The 15,642-nt window shown below is 44.9% G+C and overlaps 1 protein-coding gene across 1 annotated transcript in view; it reads left to right on the top strand.

Moving 5' to 3' along the window:
* ALDH1A1 (aldehyde dehydrogenase 1 family member A1) overlaps positions 1–15,642 on the top strand; it is a 52,964-nt gene that overhangs the window by 27,528 nt on the left and 9,794 nt on the right. The window contains exons 5-10 of the mRNA XM_060280056.1: positions 1,222–1,283; positions 3,060–3,188; positions 5,937–6,050; positions 7,438–7,540; positions 7,747–7,931; positions 11,091–11,255. Coding sequence (XP_060136039.1) covers positions 1,222–1,283; positions 3,060–3,188; positions 5,937–6,050; positions 7,438–7,540; positions 7,747–7,931; positions 11,091–11,255 — 758 coding nt within the window. The remainder of the gene's footprint in view (positions 1–1,221; positions 1,284–3,059; positions 3,189–5,936; positions 6,051–7,437; positions 7,541–7,746; positions 7,932–11,090; positions 11,256–15,642) is intronic.

Genomic DNA, 15,642 nt, shown 5'->3' with positions numbered 1-15,642 from the left:
TTTTTTATTAAAAACAAAAAAATCCACCACCAAAAAAACATTGCTGACATATTTTGTATTACTTAGCTCTATAACGCTTTTTAGTGAAGTTCCTACAGCTGCAGCAAATGGCAGAGTCCTGATAGAAATAATTTTTAAAAAGAGGTCAGCAGGTCTTATTCATCACCCTTCTTCCATCCCTAGGTCATGTTCAGGAGTAGCCAATTCTTATATCATGTTTGTATATGGTCCTTATATTAGGATTTCTGCTGCACCGTGGTCCTGCTAACAGGAAATGTCACCATTGATTCCATCCATCCCATTTGATTCAGATATTACAGCTGGTTAATTGGACATCTGGGCTAATTTAAATGCCTCACTACCCTCCTGACTAGCTGCCAATTGGTCAGCTTAGCTGTATCCATGTTCTCTGCCTCTCCCCATCTATCTGTTTTTTCCTTGTGAGCAGTAACTTTAACTCCCTGCCATGACAATTTTGTTATGTTTGTGTTGTTAAAATTATCAAAGTGGGGGGAAACTCTGCAGCCTTGTGCTATGGCAAAATACAAGAGCTGAAAGATCTCTCTTCTATATGATTGCTTATAGAATTGGAGCATTCATTCTGCCCTCCAAGCTTATGTGCTTGGTCAATATTGAATCTAGATATGTTTACTTTTTCTGTCAGGGCGGTTGCTGGCTACCCTCGAGCAACGACACTCCAAACCACCTTGTCTTTAGTAGTTTTATTGTGAAAGTTACTTACAAGGCAAGAGCTTCATGAAAACATGTCTACTCATTGCTATCAGATTCTCCCAATGGCGCTTTTCGGCTCCTCCCCCAGCAGAGTAGTTTGGGGACCCCAAATCTCCTCCCCCTGCATTTGCGAGCTGCTGATCGCCTCAGTTCCGGGGTGAATTTGAAAGGACGCCCCTCTGCTGTTTCCCCGCTGGAACTCTCTGCTGGCCCCTCCTTCCTTGCTGATATCACAGGCTGCAGGTAGGGCTCTTGTCTGCTGCCTGAGCCCTGCCCCGCTCCACTCACTTCCTCCTTCCTGTCTCCTGTCCCTCCGCTGTTGTCCGAGCCATTCGAAGAGCTGGATTTGATGAGGGGTGGCTGTTCCCTGTAAGCCCACCCCCTTACGGTATCATATTATAATAGTATGGAACAATGCTAAATAATGTGAGACATTTTCTTTTCCTTAGCTATGCTTGCATCTTACCCATGTGTTCTTATCTTACTTAGATGGAAACTATTTCACATTTACAAGACATGAGCCTGTTGGAGTATGTGGACAAATTATTCCTGTAAGTTAGATCCATTGATATAATGGAAAAATGGGTTGCATCCAACATTGACCTTGCAAAAGCAGAAGTCTTTCTGTTTCTGGATAGACTTTTTGTCTAGCAGAGGTTTCTGCTAATGGAAAAGGTGGAGTGATGTTCTCTATTTCCCCTCCTCCCTGCAGAGTAGACCACCTTCCGTGCCCTTCTTGAAGGTCCCCAACCCTCTGGAGCAGATTTTAGGGGCATAGTGGAGAGGAAGAATTGCAAAAAATAAAAAGCTACTGTTACTTCCATTAGTAGAGGCCTCTACTAAATCAAATTTCTGTCGACAAACAGAAGGACTCCTTCCATTCACAGAAGGGCATTTTGGAAGCAACCGTGTTTCTTTTATTTAAGTAGCATTATGTTGAACTTTTATTTAAGTAACATTTGTGGGTATTTGGGTAGGGGTACACACTGACCTCAAGATTCAGTTCATATCTCAATTTGGCACCTCACCCTAGTTGAAGATTGTTTTTAGGCTATGCAATTCAACCCATCTGCTTGAATCCATTTCATTTCCCCATCTCCATTCACTGACATTCTTTTTAAAATAGCATAATTTCCCCCTCCCCCTTCTGCAGACGTGGATAAAATTTCCAGGTACGATAGCCCCTTCAGAGTGGATAAAGCCTGCCTACTAAATTGCTAACAAATAGGTCCAGGGGCTTTTGTGCTCTAAAATATGCTTTCTCCAAAAAATAATCCTTCTCAAACTTTTTTAGGGGGAGCTGAATTTGATTATATTTCAAAGCATGGTTGCTCCTTCTGAAGACTGCCAAATTTAAGAATGATGGAGGGTAAAATAGAAATCATTTAACATTCCTTAATGTTTTGTGAGCAATCAATCTGAAAACTGTGGACATCAGCCAAATTGCAAACAAGAAGGTTTGCAAAGAATCTTGAGAACTGCAGTTTATCCCCAGAAACCCAAAGCATTCTGGGAACTGTAGTTTACCCTTCACAGAGCTACAATTCTGGCACTCTTAACAAACAGCACTTCCCATCATTTTTTTTGGAAGGGAGGAACCATGGTGTGGATGTTATCTAAGTTTTCCATGTGTTGATGAGCAGAGTGCATGTGTCATTGTCACATCCTAGATGCTGCCCTCTCTGGTTAGATAGAGAGGCCACTCGCAATCATAAAGACCTTACACACTGATTGCAGCTCACTGATTGTAATATGATTGAGACCCCAAAAGGATCTACTGTATTGTGTTGTGACCATCAAAGCAATCTGCAATGTCCTCCTTCAGTTCCTGCAAGAGGTCCATTTAACAAAAGGGAATTGGGGAGTTCAATTAACACGCTTCCAGTTCAGAAGTTGTTTCAGGGTTTGGAAAGAATGAGTTTATCTTCCATGAACTGAACGGGTGGGTCTGCTTAGCGGATGTCATAACTGCTTAGCAGATGCCCAGGAGGTGTTCTCAGGGAAACAAAGATAGCGTCCTCCTAGGCCACTGCCACACAGAGAATGGGGCGCCTTCTGTGCAGATGTCACAGGCCACAGTGGTTTTGTCATCAGAGTCAGTCCATGAGATAAGCCCCAAGCCAGCACACTGAAAAGACAAAGGGTCCACTTGGGCTCACTTGCATCACTTTAACCAAATCCTCAAGCCAATATCGACTTTTCATCGCTTATTGAATTGGAAAATGCACAAGACCCACAGAGCATAAAGGATGTGAAGGGAATATGAAAGATAGGAGAATTGTGTTGCTGTGATTTGTTGATCATCTGTTCTTGTGCTGCCTTTTCAGTGGAACTTCCCACTGGTTATGTTTGTCTGGAAGATTGCCCCTGCTCTTTGTTGCGGAAACACCGTGGTCGTCAAGCCGGCAGAGCAAACTCCACTAACGGCTCTTCACATGGGGTCTTTAATTAAAGAGGTGAGTTGCCATAGCAAAGCTGCCGTGTGCATGTTCCCAAATGGGAATGTGAGTGAGCCCTTACCTTTGCAGTGCTTGTGAAGGGTGAGGGCTGTTCTGCTTTGTGTCAGTGCAGCGCGCAGCATGTCTAACCTTGTCTTGGGGGATAGTAACGCACTGCAAACCACTGAAGCAAGTCAAGGGCATGAAGCCTCGCATAGCTTCCCAGGCTAAATTGCTCAGAAAACAAATCATTAGCAGCTTAACAAACTGAACATCTTGGCAATCATCAGGGCCTTCTGGAAGCAAAAGCAAACAAGAGCTCAGAAAAGCAAAATGTTGGTCTGGATGGTGGGGGCGGGGGAGATGGTTTCACATGCAAGCATCTCGGGAACGAAACTCGTCTGTAATTTGATATATTAATTTAACGTTATGACTGAAATATTTACCCTACCCAGCACAAAACTGACAAGCACCATGTTTGGTGTGCCCAGGATAAATACACACCTTATAGGGCTGTAATGCCAAAAGTCTTTGCTTAGAAGCAACTCTCCTTCAGTTCAATAGGATGTAGGCTAGATGAAGCAATGCAGCCAAATGAGATGGTAATGCAGGGATACAGAGATCTGCTGGTTTTCTTCTTGCAGGGAAGTATTAGTTTTTGTTTTAGTGCAGAAGCATTGAACAATTGGAATTCAAAGTGCGACAGCCCACTTTCTAACCTTGGTACACACTTCCACTCCATTCTGCTCCATGTCGAAATCTGGCTGCCTTAAGGACTCATCTTGTCCCATGCCTGGAAAGCACACATCTGAGCAGTTTTCCACTTGGCCCGTGGCTCCTAGGCACAGATCAGAGAAGTTTGCCCCTTGCGCAACAACTCTCCCAGGGAAAACTGGCTCTTTAGGGCTAAATCAGAGCAAATGTCAACCGTGAATTGCCGTTTGCTCCGATTGAGCACTAAGTGAAGCCGTGAAACTAGAGGAAGTGTGGATAAGCCCTAAGTTTCTAGAAAACATAGTTAGGACTGGTGTATGAAAGTAACAGGTACAATCATTTTTAAGCATTCTGTTGGATCCTTCAGCACAATGGTATTTGCTACGCAACCTGGAGTGAAGAATAATCTTATGTGGTTTCTGAGCAGAAAAATAAGCTAAGAATACTCCTAGCACAGCATGGAGAGGTAACTGGAGGAGCTAAGGCTAAGGTTGTTGTCTTTACCATGCTTACTTAGAGGCAAGTCCTGTTGAAATCAATGGAGCTTACTCCTACATACAGTAAGTGAGGTTAGGTTTGCAACTAAGATCTTTTTCCTGTCCCTTTTTGTACAAAAGGAAAATAAACTGAAGATAATTGTGGTCATGGCAAGTGTTGCTAATCATTAACAGTACAGTAACCAACCAAAGAACTAACGAAAGTGATTCAGCATATCTTGTTCTTGCCACGGCAACAGTGACTCAGCAAAAGTGAGCAAACAGTGAAATGCCACTTGCAATTAAATGGTTATGGGTCAACTCTGCCTGTGACGGGTGACTCACACTGAAAATCACCATATGGAATTTACATTTATTTTATTTTATTGGTATTCACTAGCATTTCTCTTCTCCACTTTTCATAAAGCAATGAGAGTCTGTCAATAAATGAATTCTTAAAGACCAACATTCTAATATGAAGGGTGTCAATCATGTTACGGATATTAACAGATTTTTAAACAGATGGAGCCCTTCTGCTGAATGAAACCTGAACATATACATAAACTATGCAGCATTCCAGAGTGGGGCAAGATGAAGGGGAAGGGGAAAGGAAATGATTCTGTAGTAGAGAATTTTCTTCCAGCTGAATAGGTTTAGTTTTGCAGCCACCAAAACGGAATAACCATGGAAGGGAAGAGAGACCAAGAGTGTGTTTTCTATCCTCTTACCTCACTGGCTAGATTAGTGGTATAGGCTTCAGATCCTTACACACAGTCCCAGGGTTTAAACTAAACCTGTTGACTAAACCAAATTGGGAGGGGTGGCTAATACCCCAGAGGACAGGATCACACTTCAAAATGACCTTAACAGATTAGAGAACTGGGTCAAAACAAACAAGATGAATTTTAACAGGGAGAAATGTAAAGTATTACACTTTGGGGGGGGGGATGAAAGGCACAAATACACAATGGGAGACACCTGGCTTGAGAGCAGTACATGTGAAAAGGATCTAGGAGTCTTGGTAGACCACAAACTTGACATGAGTCAACAGTGTGATGCAGCAGCTAAAAAAGCCAATGCAATTCTGGGCTGCATCAATAGGAGTATAGCATCACACTGAAAGTACTCAAACTGAAGCGTACTTAAACAGAGGTATGACTGTATTTGACTTTGCCCCAGTCCCCACCCCATAGGGTTGTGTTGCAAAAGAGAGCTACAGTATTAGCCTTCTAATAAGAAAAGATACTGCATCTCAAGAAGGAACTTCAACTGCTTTTGTTAGTATAACACAACAAGCCTAGAACCTCTAGTTAGTTGGCCATCTTAGCTGTAGCAACAACAGAGTTTCGAAGGGAGGTGGCTTCTTCTGCAAGTATTAGCTTTTCACTCACCACAATAGTGTTGCATGCATTTTACCACAAGTTTTTGTGAAGGTTGCGGGTTGGGGCAGAGAAGAGCATGCACTATTTCTTTGAGTTTCTTTGAGAAAAGATGGGATGAAGTATCGTAAATAACATAGGTGGAATAACTGTATGGCTGAGAGGTACAATTGTGTTCTTTCTCCTCTGATATTCAGGCAGGATTTCCACCTGGAGTAGTGAATATTGTGCCAGGGTATGGACCCACGGCTGGCGCAGCCATTTCCAGTCACATGGACATAGATAAAGTGGCCTTCACCGGCTCTACTGAGGTATTTACCTAACCCTGTGATTAAATGAAACCACAAAAGTCCTCAACCCACCCACACAGACTCTGACAAGTGATTTAGTGCCTAGGTTGTGTAATTATGTTAACCTTTTTTGACTGTCAGCTTCCTAAACAGTGTCACTGAAATGATTTGTTGGTTGTTCTACTCCACCTCAAACACATCTACATAGTGTTGGTCTGACGTAGTCAAAACAAAAAATAAAAAAAATCCTTCCAGTAGCATCTTAGAGACCAACTAAGTTTGTCATAGGTATGAGCTTTCGTGTGCATGCACACTTCTTCAGCTACACTGAAACAGTGTAGTCGAAATATATAAGGGTCACCAGACTTTTTTGTTGCATCTACATAGTGTTTGAATTGAAGGAATATTCCTTCAAGCAAAAGAATTTTTGGATAGAAAATCGATTCTCCAAAGCTGAGGAGAGGGTGAAGTTTGGATTTTGGCTTAGTCTCCCCCCCCCCTCAAATTTCAGTGTAAAAATAAAAATACACATTTTTATTTTTATTTCATCTCTCTTTTTTATACAGAAAGTTGCATTCTACAAAAATAGGTAGCTTATCTCCCTCATTGTGAGCATGCCTCGTATTTTAGAATGGACTACTTTTACTGAAGAATAGTGTGGAGGGGGACCAATATATTTCTCACTGTGCGGGGTATTTGACAAAAATGCACCTGTACACTTTGGCCACATTTTAGCCCCCAAAAGTTGATATAAGCCACTGTTAACCTCCACTCCTGACACATTCCTTGATGTAGTTAATTAATGTTCTTAGACTGAAGCTGCTATTGAATTGGCTGTGCCCCATCTGCACTGCACATTTAAAGCAATATCATACCACTTTAAACAGTCATGGCTTCCCCCAAAGAATCCTGAATACTGTTGGTTTGTTAAGGGTGCTGAGAGTTGTTAGGAGGCCCTTTCCCCCTCACAGAGCTAACCTTCTCAGAGGACTCCCGTTGACTTTCTAGGAGCCATCATTTGAACCCCAAGGATTATTGAGATATTGCGTGAGAAATCCTCCAAAGCAGAACACATATATTTTGTAATTTATCCCCTTATTAAAGCATTGTTAATCATAGGAATCTGCATTGTTCCAGGTCAGGCTGTTTGTCCATTGGGTCCAGTATTGCCTGACTAGCAGCATCTTCTAGGCAGAGGAAAAGTTCTCCACTCTGCATATCACAGTTACTGTATTTTTAACTAGAGGTGCATTTTGCATGCACCACATGTGCCCAACCACTGAGCTGATGATCAATTTTCCACTATCAAATTGACAGGAGAGGTCAGCCTGAACCTCTTGCAAAGCAATGACCACAATCCAAATACAGTGTTACACACAACAGTTTCAAGTTGTGTCTTCTCTTTCAGGTTGGCAAGATGATCAAAGAAGCTGCTGGGAAGAGCAACCTGAAAAGAGTCACTTTGGAACTTGGTGGGAAAAGTCCCAATATCATATTTGCAGATGCTGATTGTGAGTGACATGCTTCTCTTGGATTTCTTGTCTTCAAAGCTGTCCCCTTCCACTGTGTTGCAAAGCTTTTTAATGTTAGTTTGGGGAGGTGTCTAAGGAAGTGAAAAACCAGATTGTTAGATTACGTTGCAAAGATGGCTGTTTTTGATTTGCAGTATTGACTGAGATGCTCAGTGTTGGCCTCTTCTGTGTCTCTTCCTTCGCAGTGGACAGTGCTGTGGAATTTGCACACATTGGCCTGTTTTACCATCAAGGACAATGCTGCATAGCTGGATCTAGGATTTTTGTGGAAGAGCCAATATATGACGAGTTTGTACGTAAGAGTGTTGAGAGGGCTAAGAAAAACGTACTTGGAAACCCACTGTCTCCGGGAGTAAATCAAGGTCCTCAGGTAAGGAACAGTGTTTTGTGTCAGGGTTATCACCTGGGTCAGTGTTGTCAACCGTGGCTGGACTCAAAATGCAGACATCCTGGGAGGTGGCATGGAGTATTTTTTCTTATGCCACTGCAAGTCTGCAGAAAACCACAAACCCTTCTGAGCCAGAGTAGCTCTATAGGATCTTTGCTATCATGGGCGTAGGCAGGGGGGCAGGAGGGGGCAATTGCCCCCCCCTAGAAGCAAAAGGCTAAGGGGCACAGCGTGGCAGCCCCAGGCTCCCGCTCCCAGCGCGAAGCTCCAGAGGCGCGTGGGGAGCGTAAGCGGAGGAGCGCTAAGCGGGAGCGGGGAGCGTAAGTGGAGGAGGCAGCCACAGGCTCGCGTTCCCTGCGCGCCTCTGGAGCTTCGCGCTGGGAACGGGAGCCTGGGGCTGCCTCCTCGGAAGACCTGGGAGGCGCGGAGGAGGCAGCCCCAGGCTTGCATTCCCTGCGCGCCTCTGGACCTTCGCGCTGGGAACGGGAGCCTGGGGCTGCCTCCTCAGAAGACCTGGGAGGCGCGGAGGAGGCAGCCATGGGCTCGCGTTCCCCGCACGCCTCTGGAGCTCCGCTCCCAGCGCGTGGGGCCGCCTCCTCGGAAGAGCTGGGTGGGCGCAGGCCACATAGCCCCACCCACATCCCCACTGTGGCCCCTCCCCTCCCACCCCTTGCCCCCGCCCCTTGCCCCCCCTAATTTTGATCCTGGGTACGCCCCTGTTTGCTATCCTTCTTTACTGCATTGGCTCCTGCCCTATTCTGACCCTATATAAGTTGTCTTTCTTGTCTACAAATTTGTGCATCAGATCAAAGCTGTGTGCTCTTGACTCCCACTTTAACCATTCCCTGACTCTCTTGATTTCTGGTCGAGGCAAGCTTCCTCTCCCTGTTTTCCTCTGCACACCTGCCCAGGCTGCCTTTAAGGAACTGATTTCAACCTTTCTTTTTAACCAACAATTCTGCCATGCCCTTCAGCCAGATTCCTCAGCCCAACCCTGCAGGGAGAGCCCTGAACACCACCCCAATGTATGACACTTTGGCAAACAGGTTAAAATACTTTGGCATATGTCCTTAGGAATGAGGCTTGCCTTGTTTATTAGACACCTGGGTTTTTATCTTAAAATGCATTTCTGACTCTGATTTTGCTCATGGATGGGCAGTCCTCTTCCTACAAAACAGACATATTTAATACAAATAATACTAGCCTACAGCTTGTGGTGAAACTAGGAGGTTCAGATTAACATGGAACTATTTATTAAGAAACTTTCACAGATCTTTGGAGAGTGCGATTAAATTTCATAAACTGCATTTAGTCCACATTCAAATGCTTAAGTGGCAGGGGCATCTTGAGGTTATCTGGTGCCGTGGTGCAGGGATCCCTCGGGCACCCCCACCCCACCCCACCTTTCCCTCCGGGCGGGGCAGCACCTCTCCCTCGGGCCCCTCTGCGGCCCATCTCACTCGCCCCCCCCCCAAGCGCCGCCATGGCGCGCCTTCTGCTTCTTGTCTGCTGCGGGCAGGACTGACGCCGGTGATGCCGGACTCGCGCCAGACTTGCGCTTCGCCGGACAGGGCCAGGCACGGCAGGCAGCCGGAGGGGGCTGTGCGGCAGGCGAGGACGCTGCCGGCTGTGGTCCGCCTCCGCCTGCTCGGCCGAAGCAGCTGCTCGGCGCTGCCGTCCAGGAAGCCCTGGCTGCTGCACTGGCGGGAGGCTCACAACCGGCTTCCCCGCAACGCTGCCCGCAGCCCGAGAAGAGGCAGGCGAGGGCGGCGCTGCCGACGGGACTTGAGGCGGCTCCTCCGGCAGGGAGGAGGCTCCAGGTGCAGCGCGGTGTGTCATGGCGGAGGCGCCCTCCAGCACCCTCCAGAACTTCCCACGTGGCGCGTTGCACCAGTAGCCTCTATGGTTAAGACGCCCCTGTTAAGTGGGCAATATGGCTTTGAGGCTTTGAGCAGCAGGAAGTGTTGATGTACAAAGCCTTGGCCTATCCCATCTGAATCTATAGGATGGGAAACTGCTGTAAATATAGTGCAAATATTAGCCCTGTTCAAGCCATACTCATGTGTTAGCTGAAGGAGCATCATCATTGTCTCCAGCCCACAATTCAATGTGCTTTCTAGCAAGAAAACCTGTTGCATTCACAGTTCAAAATCACATCGAGCCCCTAAGCATGAGCAACTGCTCGTGTGACATCTTCCCTTTACAAACACCTACACTCAACACACAAAGTCTGGGGCTGTTACAGAAACAGGGACGCAACACTGGGGTGGGGGCAGAAGGGTGTAGCTGCTCCTGCTGCCAACTATAAGTACAATATTGTGTTTGCATTCTCATGAAGGTATCCGGTCACAAGAAGGGTTGCAAAGACTCTCCCCACAATCTGGGTCATCAGTGTAGTGGTTGGTTTTCAAGCATTCTACACTAGCCTTATGGGACCCCTGACACACTTCAGAGGTTTTCATCCATCTCCGTCTGATAGCCATGACATTGGAATCAGTTCTTAGGTGTTCTGAAACACAGCCCAAACCCAACACCTACATTTGGAAACATCCTTTTTATTATTATTTATTGAATTTATATACCGTCCTATGCCTGGAGATCTTCTATAACCCTCATGTGGGATATGTCAAGGATCTAAGACTCTGCACTAAAAATCCCAAGTCCATAAATCATCTACTTTTCCTTTGGAGCAGAAAATGCCAGAAACAAAGATATAGCACAAATTAAGCAGTAGTGGTGTAATTGCAGTCTTGAAATCAGTTCTGAATTCACTTCTGCAAAGTCATTGGTTTGAGAATGCCATCCAAAAATATTTTTTAACAGAAATTGGATAAGGCAAAGGGAGAAGTTAAATACTTGAATGTAAAACTGAGCAGAGAGAGTTTACGAAAGTCCATAGCTCACAGGAGTGCCAAGACTGTATAGGCAGTGCTGCTTAAAAAAAAGAAAGATTCTTTTGTGCTTAAAGTCCCACCAGTAATTGCTGAACTTTGTGGGGAAAGATGGCAGGGATCCAACCACTCAGAGGCAAGTTGTTGCTCCATCTCTTGCTGGTAAAGAGTTTTTGTTTCTGCTTTGTTAATCTTAAGGCCAAAGAAATATCTGGGAGAGTGACTTATCAGTGCAATATTTCTTTTGAAGATTGATAAGGAGCAGTATGATAGAATCCTCACACTAATTGAGAGTGGAAAGAAAGAAGGAGCCAAGCTGGAATGTGGAGGAGGCCCCTGGGGAGACAAAGGCTACTTCATCCAGCCTACAGTTTTCTCGAATGTTACAGATGAGATGCGCATTGCTAAAGAGGAGGTAAGCTGATTCAGAACATTCTGCATGTTGGACTACATTTTATGTTTCAATTGCCATGCAAGATGTGCCTTTTAGAAATCAAGCACGTAGAAGATTAGTTTTCACACATTAGCTTTCCCACCCAGCCCCAATCTAGGCTATGTAAAGCTGTTCTTTTACAGCTATGTGTGTTAATTTGGGTCAACTAAATAGAACAGGTCAGCAGGAATTAATACTTTCAGATATTATTGGCAATCATCAAATACATCCAGATTTCCAAAGAAGCTGAAGGGCAGCTACAGTTGTGAAAGTCTTCCTCTCGGCATTCTCTGACAAGGCCCATGCCCCAGGAAGAGGCCCACACCTTGTCTCTGGAGACGCCTGTCCCTCCTGCTGCTGCTGCTCCTCTTTACTGTGGTGCCCGTTACTCTGCCCTTTCTCAGAGGAGCCATGACAAAGAGCGGTAGCCTCCGCATCTCTTATTCCTTCCCTCTGGGAGGTGATGTCATACCCTCCAACATTTCTCCAATGAAAATAGGGACGTCCTAAAGAAAAGCGGGACATTCCAGGATCAAAGCAGAAACTGGGGCGGCGAATGTAAATCAGGGACATCCCTGGAAAATAGGGACACTTGGAGGGTCTGCATCTGATGTAGATTAGGCCCAGAGGGAGAGAAAATCAAATTGGCAGCAGCAACAGCTGGGAGGGGGAGAAGTGGGCTCCTCTAAAACGAGGACCCCCCACTGAAATGGCCTTGGCCAAGGCGCCCCCCCCCCGGCCTCCCACTGCAAAAAGCCATGGTTCTTCCTCCTGCATCTATTGCTAACACATATCGGGATGCATATTCCCCCTAGTGATGCTCATCTGAGTCTCATTGAACTGGCAAAATGCATCTTTTGAGGTGATGGAGGGGGCATATCCACATCCGGGGCCACCAGTGACTAGCTGCTCATGTCCATAACTCATGTCCTGAAACAAAGAGGGAAACTGAAATCAAGGCAAGTCAGGGCTCGACAATCCTGGTGAGGCCACCCTAATTTTTCCTGCAAGCAAATTCTAAGATGGTTATGGATTTGTGCTTTTGAAAGAAAAACAGTTAGACCTGGAGTACTGAATACTGATTTGTACAAACAGTGGCATTTATTGCTTAGATATATTCTGACAATATATGGAAATGGCTTTGTTGGCTCTCATATATTGTTGTAACAACTGAAATAAAATTAAAGTGAGTAGCTGGCATTCAGCTAAATTTTACTCAGAGCAGACCCACTGAAATTAATGGGCCTAACATATTCACATTCATTCATTTTGAAGAGTTGTCTCTAAGGACAACTTACTTGAATACCAGCCAGTATTTGCATGTCACGAGCTCAGCGCGGTTTACTGAGTACAGGTTGCTGCTGCATGACTGCAATCCTGCAGTACTAAGCACCAGATAAGCACAGTCAGGCTCCCTTCTGAGTAAACTTGCATGGGATTGTCCTGTGGTTTCAGCTTCTGTGCTAATAAAGGTTTTATGCAGAGGGTCTGAGGGCAGAGAAAATTGAGGCATGGTTTAACACAAACTTTGCCAGCCTGGCACCTTCTGGCTAGTTGGACTTCAATTCCTATCTGCTCCAGCCAACACTGAAGCTGATAGGAGTTGTAGTCCCAAACATCCTGAGAGTGCCTAGTTGGTGGGAGGCTGGTTTCCAGCTGTATTGCCTTTACCAAAGACATTGATAAATGTGGCAGTGTATAAAACTATGACTGGCTTAGAGAGAAGGTTTAGATTTTGGAAGTCAGAGTAAGCACCTTACAAAGGAACCAGACCAGAAGGTGTCTTAACCTGAAGAACTTATGCATCAAAGGTAGTTGATGCATAAGCTCAACTACCTTATGCAGAAGAAGAATTGCCCATGACGTGTGCATGGGCCCCAGTGTAACCTCTGCTGAACAAGCTTTGCATGTTTTGTGTTGTTTCAAAGGACTTCCAAACCTGGTTGACCAGAGGTCAGAGTATGACGATAGAAAGTTTGAGAAGTGAACTTTCTTCCAGACTATCGCCTTTCTTTAAAAGCAGTTGCCTGTCTCTAGTACCCTCAGCTGTGAAAACTAGAAATATAACCTCCGGAGATATTGAGGGTGCCTTGTGATCTTTATTGTTGCTTCTGGCTGCTCTTTCTCTCTGTTTGTGTGTCTGCATGTGTATGTTTATTTCTAGCCACCCTTCACCCAAATAACTCCGGTCAGCAAACTTGGTTCTCCCCCTGCCCATTTTATCCTCATAACAATCCTGTGAGATAGCTTAAGCAAGGGGTGCCATACATCTGGCAAAATTAGCTTCGGGGGGGGGGGATTTTAAAAAATCTACAAAATGTACAGGTTTTTGCCAACACAACCAGGAAGTGTGCCTTTTCTGGGCGGCAACTTTTGTATCCAGATTTTTACTTCTTGAAATATGGCAACCCTAGTTTAGGCTGAGATAGTGACAAACCCAATATCACTTCTGTAGCTGAGTGGGGAGTTGAACCCAAGTCTCTCTGATCCTGGTTTGCACCACACTGACTTCTTTCCCTGGAAAGCTTTGACCCAGCCTGGCAATCCTTACATTCTGATTTAGGGGGAAAAAACCCTGCCATTTCTTGAATTTGAACAAACAAAAGGAATAAAAAGATTTTAAAACTTTGTTTTCTTACTTATGCAGCAATGTCCAATAAACATTTATGAGATGAAAACACAAATGTGTTCTTAATTTTTAAATAGATGCATACCACAATAAGGAGTTTAATAACAATTTACTTTCACACTCACCACAAGGATGTATTTAGACAAGATACTTTTAAATCCAAGTATAAATATGAGGTGTTCCCCCTTCCCAAAAATGACCCAGACTAATAAAGAAATGGAGCAGACTTACTAGAGTGTGAAAATGTGTGAAAGTGACATAAAGTATAAATGGAATTCCCCCACCCCCGCTTCAAATATTCCTTCCCCACCCCAGGCATTGTGGAAGAGGTTTCTTTCTCCCCTGTGTGAATCAGAGCATCAGAGAGAGCATTGTGGGTTATTTCACAGAATTGTAGAATTGGAAAGGATCCTGAAAGTCCCCCCAACAGATGGCTGTCTGGCCTCAGCTTGAAAATTTCCAGCAAAGGAAAGCACACATGCACACACAAGGCAATTGGTTTCATTTTCAAACTGTTTTCACTGTTAGCCTAATCTTGCTAATAGTGGATTTGCCTGTCTCTCCTTTAATCTAGGAGCATCTTCACAAAGTCCTCCCAGACCTTCCCCTGTTTAAATGTATGTGTGTGTTTTCAACCTTGGATATTTTACAATTTCTAAGGATTGAAAAGGGATGCAGGTGGCGCTGTGGTCTAAACCACTGAGCCTAGGGCTTGCCAATCAGAAGGTCGGCGGTTTGAATGCCTGCAATGGGGTGAGCTCCCGTTGCTTGGTCCCAGCTCCTGCCAACCTAGCAGTTTGAAAGCACATCAAAGTGCAAGTAGATAAATAGGTACCGCTCCAGCAGGAAGGTAAACGGTGTTTCCGTGCGCTGCTCTGGTTCACTAGAAGCGGCTTAGTCATGCTGGACACATGACCCAAAAACTGTCTGCGGACAAATGCCGGCTCCCTCGGCCATAAAAGTGAGATGAGCGTCGCAACCCCAGAGTCGTCTGTGACTGGACCTAACAGTCATGGGTCCCTTTACCTTTACCGTTAAAGATTGAAAAAACCCATGCTTAATGAAGGGAAAGTCCAGTCTTGTCATTGTGATGGGGCAGGTGCTTTCTGGTTTTACATTCTACAGCTGCAAATCCACATTTTGCTTCTGAGTGGACAAGCCCCAAGGCTACAATCCAAACCCCATTTACCTGGGAGTCAGCCCCACTGAATTCAGTAGTTCTGGGTAGACAGAATTATACAGCAAATTATCTCGTCCTGCATCCTCAGACAGCAGAGAACCTGTCTTAAACTTCTTTTGTGTGACAGACCTTTGGGTGGTTGAAGAATGCTATCATTTCCTCTCTTAGTCTTCTCTCTCTTCTCTGGGTTAAACATACTCAGCCCAATATTCAATATTTCTTGGGAGGACTTGTTTTCCAAACTGCTGGCCATCTTTCTGGTTCTCCTCTGAAGGCAGTGGCTATAATCGGAGATCCTACATTTATTTGAATCTGAAATCTCCATGAACCATGCTATACAGAATCTCTGTGTTCCATTTCATGGAGTTATGAAGACTAATGTGATAGGGAAGGAGCAGGCAGGTTGATAGTTTCATAGGGAAAATGTGGGTCTAAACTTACAAAGTCACCACTGTGTCAAAGAGCGCTGATTTGATCACTAATGAGAATAAGACCTTAAGACCTATGTAATAGGGAAAGTATACTTTGCAAGAAAGTATCTATTTGCCATGCTAATTGTT

Source organism: Zootoca vivipara, chromosome 11, assembly GCF_963506605.1.
Source record: "Zootoca vivipara chromosome 11, rZooViv1.1, whole genome shotgun sequence".
In the NCBI taxonomy this organism is placed as follows: Eukaryota; Metazoa; Chordata; class Lepidosauria; order Squamata; family Lacertidae; genus Zootoca; species Zootoca vivipara.
Note: the sequence above shows the minus strand (reverse complement) of the source record. Positions and strands in the feature narration are given on the sequence as shown.